General features: G+C 34.7%; 1 protein-coding gene across 2 annotated transcripts in view; it reads left to right on the plus strand.

Moving 5' to 3' along the window:
* Positions 1 to 844: 844 nt before the first annotated feature.
* The window catches only part of LOC106880935 (ubiquitin carboxyl-terminal hydrolase 22), a 35,869-nt gene continuing 23,650 nt past the window's right edge, over positions 845 to 13,063 (plus strand). For both annotated transcript variants that reach the window (XM_014931111.3, XM_014931112.3), the window contains exons 1-5: positions 845 to 1,409; positions 6,461 to 6,593; positions 7,545 to 7,658; positions 9,235 to 9,336; positions 10,417 to 10,589. In XM_014931111.3, coding sequence (XP_014786597.1) covers positions 1,290 to 1,409; positions 6,461 to 6,593; positions 7,545 to 7,658; positions 9,235 to 9,336; positions 10,417 to 10,589 — 642 coding nt within the window. In that variant the 5' untranslated portion in view covers positions 845 to 1,289. The remainder of the gene's footprint in view (positions 1,410 to 6,460; positions 6,594 to 7,544; positions 7,659 to 9,234; positions 9,337 to 10,416; positions 10,590 to 13,063) is intronic.

The following is a 13,063-nucleotide window of genomic DNA, read 5'->3' on the forward strand; positions in this document are numbered from 1 at the left end:
ATGCTTTTAATTTCACTTCTTCAGACGTTATTGAAATTTTGGGGAAGGGCAGCTAACGTTTTTAACAATTTTTATAATGAAATACTCAAATTTGAGGATGTTTTTAAAATGATAAAAAATTTTCAAATATATCTATATATAGATATATATATATATATATATATATATATATGTATGTATGTATCAATTGAATATGTTATGTCCCAGCATGCTATGTAATAAAGGTACGCCATATTGAAAGTGGCGGAAGTGCAGCATGTTTTTCATTTGACCACAGATAACACTCAACCGGAAACGGAAGTGTAAAAGCATGTGCGCAAAGCCGATTGGTAAATCAAGAGATGCGCATCTCTTTGTTGACTGATGAATGGACACACAGACAGACAATTCCTCTTACTACTACTACTACTATTACAGCTCTCTTTGGATCTATCTATTACTCTTTCCTTCTTTCTCTCTTTTTATTATTTATTGAAAACACTGTCACTACTACTCATTCGAAAAATATCTTTTTTTTCTTAACAAGTACATACCATGTTTCCTCCTCCCCTCCTGCATTGGCGTTGTTTCTTCCTCTTCTTTTTCTTCCTTACTAAGTGACCTTACTACTGTGGTAGGAGGGAGCGAATACCTCCTACTCCGTCAGCCGGTCACTACTACTGTTACCACTACTCCAACAACGTCCATCTACTACTGTTATCTCTTAACCGACACTCGTTTATTTTTCTCCCATCTTTTTTTTTTGATAAAGTGTCATAACGTAACTGCCACTCTCACCACAGTTTTTACTAGCAGCCCTCCTACCTCGCTTGCTACAACTTCTCCTACCACCGCTCTGATCAGTACTCCCACTGCCAATGTCTGGTGCCAGTAGTCCTACCATTGTGATACTAGGCAGCACCAGCACACACCGACTACTACTACCAATATCTCTAACAGGGTGGTGGTAGGACAGTGTTGTGTCGGGGGGGTGGTTAGCTTCCCCTGCCACTCTAGGAAACGGATTGCAAGAAGAACATCAGCTGAGTTAGCTTAAAGCCCCTCACTGTATAGTGTATCCTGTGTTTTAGGGAGATCTTTACTACCCCCGTTGTCTCAATCTGTAGTGAGTATAGGTGGGAGGAGTCCTGGCTTCGCAAGGCTCTGTGTGTGTGCCCGGCCTGGCCACAGTCAGCCCCGTGCGGGTCAACAGCAGGCCGTGCCCACCAAGGTCCGGCCGACATGAGCAGCGACAGCAGGCCAATCAGCAATACCAATCACACCGGGGACAACACCACAAAGCCCCTAAAATGAACGTGAATGGCTGCCCGCATCTCAGTGCTTTCAAATCAGCCAAGGGAACCGAACCATTCCGGATAATCCATGCTTACTTCATTGCCTGTTCGTCAGCTGATGCCCGAAGAATCAAGGTATGTACAAATATCTCGGTAATATGGTCTAATGACTATATTTCTACCACTGTCTCATCACAACTATCCACTGCTATACTTGATCATGTCCCCTTCTGCATACATTTCTAAAGGGTTTCCGCAAACTATGTTCTAGTCGCCTTATCCGGATGTTGTTGTCTCCCTGATCTAGGGAAGCCGCTGTCTCTGTTAAAACTTCATATTGACATTCAAACATTTCTTTCTTCCTAGCTTGATTTACACTATATACGCATTTATACATACATCATAATATACAAATATATCCGTATGAACATATACATATGTGGGTAGTCATATTTCTTGGTTATTAACTTTGTTCTTTAAATTATTGTCATGCATCATTTCACTTCCTATAATTTGACAAATATTTACGTGTTTTTCCCTTTTGTGTGTAAATAGATAACAATTTGTCTTTGAAATCGTAGAATTTTTACAGATTTCGTCACAGACTGCGATTTTGTTGTGTGCGTGAGTATATATATATATATATATATATATATATATATATATATATATAGGGATTGACAGTAACCTGCTTCTCCATATATATATATATATATATATCAGCCTGTGTGTACCAATAATTTGTATTATCTCACATAAATCGCTTTGAAATCTATTATATTTCACACATATTTTGATTGTTTCTCGTGAATCGAAGTAATATATATATATATTGTGTGTGTAGTTTATTGTATTGAGTGCCTATATTTTAGGATTGTTTACACTATTGTGTATATTTCCTTTTATATATGTGTGCGTATGATTATATATATTGTAGTAAATTTATTTAAAGGGGATCGCTTTCTGCATTGTCATCTAAAGGCCAAAGTTTCCTGTCGCTGTCTGTAGTTTTATTTATTATACTTCATAAAATATTTATTGTGGGAACACCTGAGAAGTAAGTATAAAGGGGATATACAAAGACGGCAGATTTGATTAAAATCCGAAGGAAATGAAAAAGGAAAACGATGTATAGTGTGTGTATGTATATATATGTATATATATATATATACATACACACAAAGAAAAACATACTATATGTTAAAGGATAGCATCCACGTGACTATGTCTTGTAGATATATAAACATCAATGAAATGATATATATATACATACATATATATATTTAGAGAGAGAGAGAGACGAAGACACACACACACACACACGTGTGTGTGTGCGTGTGTCATTATTTTGCTATCTGTAGAAAAAGTAAATAAATTGATAACAAAATAAACAATGCCCTTTTCTTCGTACTTCAGAAATAAAATTATGTGGAAGGTGATTAGTTAATAACAAAGTAGAAAATATTTTTCCGTTTGTCATAATATTACATGTGTGTGCCTGTAATATAATAAAATTATATATACATATGTACATATATATATATATATATATATATATATATATATATATATATATAATTACTGTACCAGTGGTACTTTTTAACTTCAAATGCCCCCCACTCATTCCTCTACTCCCTATACTAGTTATCTTTGTCTTGTGTCGCAAGACTTCCTTTATTGATTACAAGTAAACAATGACATTTAGTTTTATTTACTATATATATATATATATATATATATATATATATATATGTATGATGTATATATAACTTGTTAGTATAATAATTATAATAGTAATTTCTGGTAACTGATTTTTAAAAAAAATATCAATTCAATTACAAAAGAGAAGAAATGTATATATCGTGATACGATACTAGTTGAAACGAATTTCTTGGGTTTTTGGCTGCAATATCTTTAGTTGTTACTCTACGGAGGAGATACAGCTCATCTTTCAGATCTTCTTTCTTTAATTGAGAAAAAAATTTTTTCTCTTTCAACTGAATAGATTATAAAATTTGAGTTATTTTTATTTTAAAAAAAACAATAAAAGACTGGTTTCTCTGTCTCAAAACAAAGTATATTAACGTTATGTATTTTTATTGACACATTTTGGACGAAGTTCTGTTTATTTCAAACATTCCATACATCACTACAGCATCCATTTTCACGTTGCTGAAGGGTCAAATATATTCAAAGCTTGACTGTGGATGGAACTTCAGATACTGACAGACGAGACGGTTACGCTTGATATAATCAAGATTATTTATTTTGTTTTGTACTTTTTTGTTGTTGTTCGTAGATAGTCGAGAAACTCGACCTGTTTAGGGAAAGTGGCAAATACAGGATGTTATGACGTTTGTTTTCTGTTTGGTCGCAATTGCTATGAAACTCTTCCAACAAGGAGTTTGAAACCGGATCGCTCACACACGTTCATAGAAAACTCCCTTAACGTCGCACCACATTTCACCAGTGATATTAGTAACACTAACGAAGGAATTATCAGAGATGTATTATTGATATACATCCTAATTGACAATTGCCGTAGTAGTGTGTGCATTCAGCTATAAATTCTTTAGAGAATTGCCTCTGCGATTCGGTTTCGATTCCTACTTGAAATCGTTTCACGCGGCTTATATTGCAGTATGTGTGGAAGGCTAGATCTATAGGCATACCGATGAACATCACAACTTCCAATCTCCTCATCTCCCTAAAATACCATGTTATAAATGCATTTTATGTGATTTACTTACGCATATATAATTAATGTGTATATATTATTTTATATTATGTAATATAATTTATATTTAATATATGTGATATCAAATTATTTAAAATCAATAATAATAATAATAATAATGATTTCTGATTAAAAAAAAAAATAATAAAACTACGTCAGATCGGTGTGGATAAAGGTCTACAACAAGAAAAATAACGAATGGTAATGAGTCAACAATTAGTACTAGGTCTGTCTCCGTCGTTTAGGTCAAATGTCAAACAACAGTTCATTTTTTCGATTTCTCTTTCTAATCATTTGACGACCATTTTATTCAGGTGTATTTGAAATTTTAAAATATTGCTATGCTTCTTTTATATAAATGCTTTGTTGTCTTCACTGGTCATGTCGGGAAATAAGGATTCGCTCGTAATGTAGTTGCTGAGAATAAGACTCGAGGTTTGACTGTAGAGAAAGTGTTGGCTTACAAAGAATGCTCTGTTGACATACTGTATGGGAAGATCGGCGATGCAGAGATTTCAGTGTGGAAGGAGAGTATGTTTGTAAAATCACACAGACTGTGGATTTATAGGTAGATAAGCCTAGTGTTTGGAAGGACATTGACTTACTCAAGTTGACTTGTTTGACTTGAACGTAATCTCGGTGTGTGTGACTAAGAACCCCTCGTTCTTGAGCTAGAGCTATATGTAAACATAGGTAAGGTTTCTCTGCTTGTCTAGGTTCTGCTGCTTTTTAAACTCTATGTAATAACAACCGTTATACCAAGAGGTTTCCGTTAATCGAGAACCAAAATTCGTACCCGGCGTCGATTCTCCGAATTTAATTTCATTTCATTTAACTAATTAATTTGCATCTATTGAGAAAGACATAAACATCATCCAATTAACTATTTTCCATGCTGTTTGTCTTCTGGAGAGATCTCTTTATTATACATAGGAAGCTGTATTTTTTTTTCTTTTCTCGTGTCGTTTCATCTCACACACGACAAAAATGTCTCGGCAAATGCATGACCATCACAGGCGCTTCCCACCTGCAATATAACAAAGATGGAAAACATTATTCGAGAATAGGTTAAAAGTAACAAATGCCGAAACATTTTTTAAAATCAAATCTTTTTTTTATATATCTAATATTATTTCATGCTAACATATTTTCCCTACATCAGAAAACCTAAGTTTAATGCACAGTATAAGGATCGATGCAGACAGCATTTGTCAAAATTTCCATTTTCTAATCTCATGGCGTGATTTGTTTTGCTAAAAATTGTCAGCCTACCTAAGGTACACATTTTGAGGCAGTACAGAGGTGATGATGATCAGCACCATTCTAAAGGAATATGATGTGCTAACAGGAGCAAAATCAGCCCAAACAAGTTGGTAGACTTGTAGCTTGACACAGGAAGTTAATTCCATGCTGCCAACTAGTGCTGTGGGATGCTGGAGTGACAAACTGGTTAATTTACTTGGGATCTAGTTTGATTTGGAACTCCAGATAGATAGAAGCTGGGATTAGGTTATAAACAAAATGGCTAATCTCATGCTAAAATAAGCTGAGAGGAAACTATTCCTGAAATGTTGAGTAAAGAGATCAAATGGCAGGTCTGTTGGCTTTCATCCTGGAGATATTGGTAGCTTCCAGAAATCCCTGGTCTAGCAGTGCTAGCGAGGGACATTGCTAGTTTAAAAACAAACTCTACAGGCATGGAAGTACCAACATCCAGTCATGCCTGAGATGCTAAATCTATTATAAGGATCACCCTGAAGCTTCCTTTTGATTGAGAAGAGCAGGCAGTCTTACCTCTGTCTGGTGGTTATAGCAAAACTGGTTGTGATGGACACAACTGTAAGACCTGAAGATAGGTTCTTTCTTCTTCAGCCAAGCCTTCATCTACTTTTTGCATGTCCTTCTTGTGGAAGAGTGAGTAAGAGTGGCAGGAATGGCCCAAGTGGATAAATTTACTGCTAGTGTATGCCTCTAGGCTAGAGAATACAACTGGTAAAGGGCATTTGTTCTTGAAAGTGAAGTCATCCTGAATCTGTAGGGTTTCTTTGATTGACTGAAGGTAATTGTCCCTCCTGAACAAGACCATTTCCTTGTTGCAGTTACTACTTTCGTTTTTGTTTTATTTTATCTAAATCCATCAGTTTTTTTATCCTTCTCATCATATTACTGTCTCCAATGTTAAAGGGCTTAACTATAATAAAAGATTATTATTATTATTAATCCATACTATCATAAATAAGATACCTTGGAAGTCTTGTTTGATATTGTTGGAGCATTTTGTCTTTAATAATTAAATGTTATCTTACTTTACTATTCTCAAACTGACTCAGACAAGAAACAGAAGATTGGAAGACATTGTCACAGCCAGGTATTGTCATTTTTATCTTTACCTTTCTCTTCTCCATATTGCTATTATTGACAGAGAAAAATTTCAATTTTTATCTTACAGGCTGAGAAGTGTCTCTGTCATACCTGCCATCAAGGCTCTGTAAGGCTCCATGCTTGTTTAGAGTGTGTCTTTTTTGGCTGCTTCCAGGCAAAACACATCCATGACCATGCAAAAAACAAAAGTCATAACCTAGGTAACATTCTGAAATTTTTTATTAATGCTATTTTATTGTATATATTTCTTTAACATTCAACTGAGCTTTCTCTTTAAAGAAGTTGCTATTGGAAACTGGAAACTTTTTTTTCATACTGTTTACAGAATGGATGAAAGTTGGTTGATTTTAGTCAGGTAAGTAGAGTGGTATTGTTGATTCTGAAATCTTGATATCAGCACCATTGGTCCAGTACCTTAATGAATCAGTGGTTGTACCTCTCACTCAATTGTAATTTAAAATTCCAGTGTCCTCATTTCTTTTGTTTAACAATTGTTTCCAGAACAACAACAAATATATCACCTCGTGTCACATTCATTCATTCATTCATTTATTAAGTTACAAATGTCAGACAATTTTAATTATCTGGTTTCATTTTGTTAGTTTAAATTTGCAATACAGGTGTCAGAAAACTTTCAACTCGCTGGCCATTGACTGCTTAAATTTTGGATAACAGGTTTACAAGTCAAGGAGGGGGGGGGGGGAATCCCACTCATTTCTCTGCTTCTGATTAAATTTATTGTTGACATTGTTGTTGTAAAGGTGATAAAGTTTCAACTTCTCAGTTGAACTTTGTTTATATCCCTTGAGTAAGGCACTGTTTCATCCTTTCTCACCTTTCTGTGTCTTAACCCAATTCATTTCAATCTTCATTGAACCATTTACTTTTGTTTATTTTGATCTTTGGAATGTTTTGAGCAAGGTTTTTGTTGGCTCAGAGACAATATGATTACTCATTGTATTACACTGTACAGTGTAGCATGGTGTCAACAAATTAGACTGATGCATAACTTGGATACTTTGCCTATTATTTTTTTTTTTTCCTTTTGACTTTAAATGTTATTGTTTTGTTGACTAAAAAGGGGGATCTATCCTTTGATTTTATATAGAAATAACTGAATGACTCTAACTGTTATCATTCTCTATTTTCAGCTGTAGACCTTTCCTATGGAGCTGTCTATTGTACCCCTTGTGGGGACTATGTTTATGATAAAGAATTAGAAGACTTAGCCAAAGATCAGATCAGGAGATCAGCTTGTTCACTAGGTAAACATTTTCACTCAGTATTTTTCTCATACACACACACACACATGTATGTATACTGTCAAATCTACATCATGGATCTCTTTGATAGCCTCTCATCTCTTTTAATAACCATTCCACAGCCCCTCATCACTCATCCCACTCACACCTCTCTCTTATCAAACATCACTGTCAGTCACATGTCTATCACTCATACTGCTGTTACCTGTGTTCCTAACACCTTACCTTTATCTCTTGTGCGCCTATTGCTTATCCCTCAATTTCACCCAGCCCTTTTCTCTCTGTTCATCATACAATGCCTCCAGTTTAACTAAGGATGCCACTGCATTTATCCGACCCTTTCACCAACACTCCATCTCCTCTTTCATTTTTGCTAGTCTTGTTCCCATAGCCATCTTAAGGCACATGCTTAAGAGACTTCATCAAGTATGCATGCACTCCATACATTCCACCTTACACTCCCTCATTGACCCTCAACATTTATTCATCTTTTACTACCCATCATTACCCTCACCCCTATCTTTAGTGTTGGTGCCATAATAAAATGTAGTCAGTGCGTTTTGTTAAGAGTGGTATCAAAAGGACCTCTTTAGTTTTGTTGGAGATGGAACGACCTCCCTAATACTGGTGCCACAAAAAAATACTTGCAGTACACTCATTAATGTGTTTGTTGTTAAGAAGGGCATGTAACTATAGAAAGCAAAGCAAAAATGAAACTTAAAAGTGAGGTATCTGTTCCTCTGACTCATCAGCATAGTAACAACCAATCCAATCCTTACCAGCATGAAAAGCAAACATAAAATAATGATGATCATAATGATATACACACACACACACACATGCACATACTCTATATCAACTATCCATCTTATCTCTTTGAGTCTGTGCATTCCTAATCTTTTGGAAGTGGATATTAACAATGATGTAGACTTTGACTGTTGTGCAATTCAACAATTTTGTTCTTAATTCTTTAGAGTTCATGACTCAAGTCTTTACAGTGGCTATTTATTTCCTATAGGAAGAAATAAATTCAAAAGCTGTTTCCTCTGCTTGCTGTGGATTAATTCATTGAAAAGACAAGTCGTACTGTAAGAATCAAATTATTGCAGTCACCAAACAATTTCTTCTGGCTCTACATTCTGAGTTCAAATACCTTACCTTTCTTCTTTTTAGGATCAATAGAATAAGTACCAGTTGTGCACTGGAATCAATGTAACTGACTCACCCTCACCCCACCAAAGTTTTCAGACCATGTGCCTATGGTATAAAGGATTATTATTATGATAAGCACTTTACTATATGATTCTGCAAAAGCATATTGCCTGATAATGTATATTTGTATTTTGATAACATTTAGATTGTATGTGTGATGTTTTATGAGTTCAAATACCAACTGGGTTGACATTACATTTCATCATTTTTATGAAGGTAAAGTATTATAAAAATATTAACAATTATATGCTGGTATTGTTGATTCACTCAACTGTGCACCTCTTTTTGTACAATATTAATCCCTTTATCTAATAAAAAAAAAAACATTCTTTTTAGATTCAAAAGTAACTAAAATTTATCATTTCAGGAATCAAAGAACAATTTTCACCGTGGGAACCTGACCAATGTGAAGTGGATTTACTTTCCAAAAATAGAAAAAGGCTAAAAGTAGAAGACAACTCTACTATTGGTAAGTTGAAAGGTTAATTTTTTTCCCTTTTCTTTCAAAATTTAAACCTTTGCATTCATCATTTTCTTTCACACTTTTGTCCATCTTCATCCTTTCTTTGATTTGACCTTCCTCACCTTGCTCCTTCTCTCTCTCTCTCTCTCTCTCTCTCTTCTCCTTTTGTTTAATGAGTGAAGTTTATTTTTGTTTATTGCAATATTATGAGAGATTCAGCTAAGTAGTTTGATGGGGGGGGGATAGACTGCCAGCTGAAGGTTTGTTAGTTGATCTCCTGTCGCCAGCACTATACTGTGTCTGTGGCAAAGACACTTCAACTTTTAACCACCCTGATCCATTTAGTGGTAAAGAGGCGCCATATGGAGGTAGTTTCCTACTGTATAGGAAGCACAACAATTAATCACTGTTTCAGTAGATTGCAACGTTGAACTCAAATTTTCTCATGGCCAACAGAAAGCCTTTCTCTTGCATACCTTTCCTTGAATAAGAACTCAAAGATAAAGTCTTCACTGTTTTCCCCCAAGACATAATAGTTACAGAATTTTATTGCATTAATACTCTTGAGAGAAAAACTTAAATGTCATAATTTTCTGTTTTCTCTCTTACCACATCACATGAAGGAAAAAACTCTTCAGTCCATACTTAGCTCTTTCATTGAGGAGCAGTGGATGATACCTGACCACATTATTCTGTTATTGTAGTCATGTGTCTTAATCAGTTCTAAAGAAAAAAAATTCTTTTATAGATGCTGTGTACTGGTGTGATTTCTGTAATAAGTAATAAAATTCATGATTGTTGGTCGACTGCTACTGGTTTCAAGATGTTTGCCTACCCTTTGCCAATGACAGCTGAGTGTCAGAAACTAATTTAAGACATAGACCCGATTGGAGAAGTTAATTAAAACCGCAAGGTAAATGCAAAGAAGCTACAAGTATTTCCACAACTTGTAGGTAGGCTACATTATTAGTGATTACCAACTTCATAGGTTATGGAATGTGTTTTTTCTTTTGCTTTTACTGTTTGTTGTTGATGTTGATGATAATGATCCTTTTAAGATTTCCTTCTGTGGAATTTTTTTTATAGGTCTACGAGGTCTCATTAACCTGGGAAACACTTGTTTCATGAATTGTATTGTCCAAGCCCTGACGCACACACCAATTTTAAGGGACTTTTTTCTAGCTGATCAGCACGTCTGTCAAATGGATAGTGAAGCTCAAAAATGTCTGGTGTGTGAAATGTCTCGTCTTTTCCAGGAGGTAATGGTTTATTTTGCTAATCCATTAACTCGACAGCTGCAGCTTTCAAATACTGACGTTGACATTGTGATGTTTTTGGAAGAAGATAATTTCTTTTATTCTACTATAAAGCTGTACAATAGGTAGTATAAAACTGGCAAGTTAATCTACAACTAAACATTTTCTCATTTACAAGTTATTTAACTCTGTTGATTACGTCCCTTCCTTTCAGTATTTTAATCAAATATACATAGCTTAAAAAACAATCACCCATTCCTTTCTTTTCTTTTTCGTTTTTTTATGCAAAGCCCATAACTGAGGTCAGATCCTATGGGAAAACCTCTTCTCAATAGAAACATTAGAGCAATGGCTCCCAAGCTTATTTTGTTGTGGAACCCTTATACAGTTTTCCCTAAAACACAAAACTGTATGGAAATATATCATAAAAATAAAGTGTTTGTGATACTCTGTAAAAGAGTTTGGACACTCTGGACAACCACTGTTATTCTGACATTAAATGAAACAAAAAAATTGTTTGAGTTTGAAGGAATTTATCTGGATAAAAAGAAATTTTACTAATTTCTTATTTTGAAAATGGTGTAAATCGATTTTTTTTCATAAAATACATTTTTATTGAATTTTGTCAAGACACTTCCCTTATGTTGCAAAACTCCAGGATTTTTTCATGGAGTGCTGGGATTCAAAGGAGGTCATATGAAGAAACAGTGTCATAGAGGGCCCTATGCAACAAACATCCTTATTTATCAATTATGTTTTCTTTGATAAAAAAAAGTTGAGGGTAGAAGATTTTACCATGCTACAGGCATTGATTTGGAGGACATTACAAATGTCAACTAGAGACCAGCATTTAGTGTACACAGTCAATGTGTGTAAAATCGGATTACCAAGAAACCAGTATTTTGGGATTGTGGTGGTGTTAGTGGTATTAATGATGACTAGAGCAATACAGAATTGAACTAAGTGCATTACAGTTGACATTTAGCTTTATCTTCCTTGATTCAGAATTCATGTTCTGCTTGGGATGTTTTAAAAGTACCAATACTCTTTCATTCCTTCATTCATTTTATGTTCATTTTCCTATGCTGGCATAAAAATGGTACTTATTTGAGACAGTATTTTATGATTGGTTACTTTTCCTATCTCCAACCCTTACAAGTAAAGGATTTTTATTCCATTTTCAAAGCAAGAACTGCATCAACAATGTATGCATGACAGCACCTTTTCTTTGCTCAGATGGCCTCATATAAAGAAAGCAAATGATGACATGCACAGATTATTACAAACACACACACACACACACACACACACACGCTCGTGCATGATGGGCTTCCGTTTGGGTTCTGTTTTCTAATTCCACTTACAAGGTATTAGTCAGCCCGAGGCAATAGAAGAGGTAGGCTTTCTTAACCACACAGACATAACTGCACCTATTATACAGTACATATTAAGTATTAATTCACTTAGTTATTTCTTCCATACTATGTAAAAGTAGTTGTGGCTTTCCAAGCAGTAGTTTTATCTTTCTAAATTCTGTTTAAAGTCTACCATAATTTCCACATAGCCATTTACTCTGCTAGAAAAGAGACATATATACCCTCAAGTCAATTCATTCATTATAAATCATTTCTCCAAAATTGTAGCTTTGTAAAAAAAATATAGGATATCAGTGTTATGCTGAAGGCAAATTTGCTTTTATATGCTTTTTTTTTTTCTTTAATACTGACATGAGTTTGAGGAAAACTTCATTGAGGCAGTATTCTGCAGTTGGATGCTCTTCCTGTCTATCAAGTAGGGTATTTTATTCTGCATTTTTATATGTTGAAATGCTGCAGGACATTTTGTTAAAGAATAACATAAACAATATCACTACTGCCTAAGATATGCAGACATACACACTTTCATACTATATATATATATCTATATCTATATATATATATATATATATATATATATATATATATGTACATGTCTTTTGTTTTTATTTGGACTTACTGCCCACCTAGATTGGTTTGTAGAACATAACATTGCATTTGTGGCATGGTTTTAACAGCTGGATCCCTTTCCTAACACCAACCACTTTACAGAATGTACTTGAAGTATTTTATTGTGGTACCAATACTCAAAAAATTAATTGTCATGTCTTTGACTGGACTAAAAGATTCACTAAACCTTTTACTGTTTCTACTTGATCTGTAACCATTTAACAGCAACTACTTTACATACACAACAGGTGGTTTACATACACGTTTTCATTGTCATCATCCTTTAACATCCATTTTCCATGTTGACATGGGTTAGACAGTTCGACCAGAGTTGGCAAGCCAGAGAGCTGCACACTGAATTTCAGTATCATCATCATCATCATCATCGTTTAACGTCCGCTTGACATTGGTTAACCCAAGGGTATGATAGAAGACATTTGCTTAAAGTGTCGCAGAACAAACTCAAATCTGAGACCCAATGGTTGTGAAGTG

This window comes from Octopus bimaculoides, chromosome 5, assembly GCF_046866305.1.
Source record: "Octopus bimaculoides isolate indiv1 chromosome 5, ASM4686630v1, whole genome shotgun sequence".
Classification (NCBI taxonomy): Eukaryota; Metazoa; Mollusca; class Cephalopoda; order Octopoda; family Octopodidae; genus Octopus; species Octopus bimaculoides.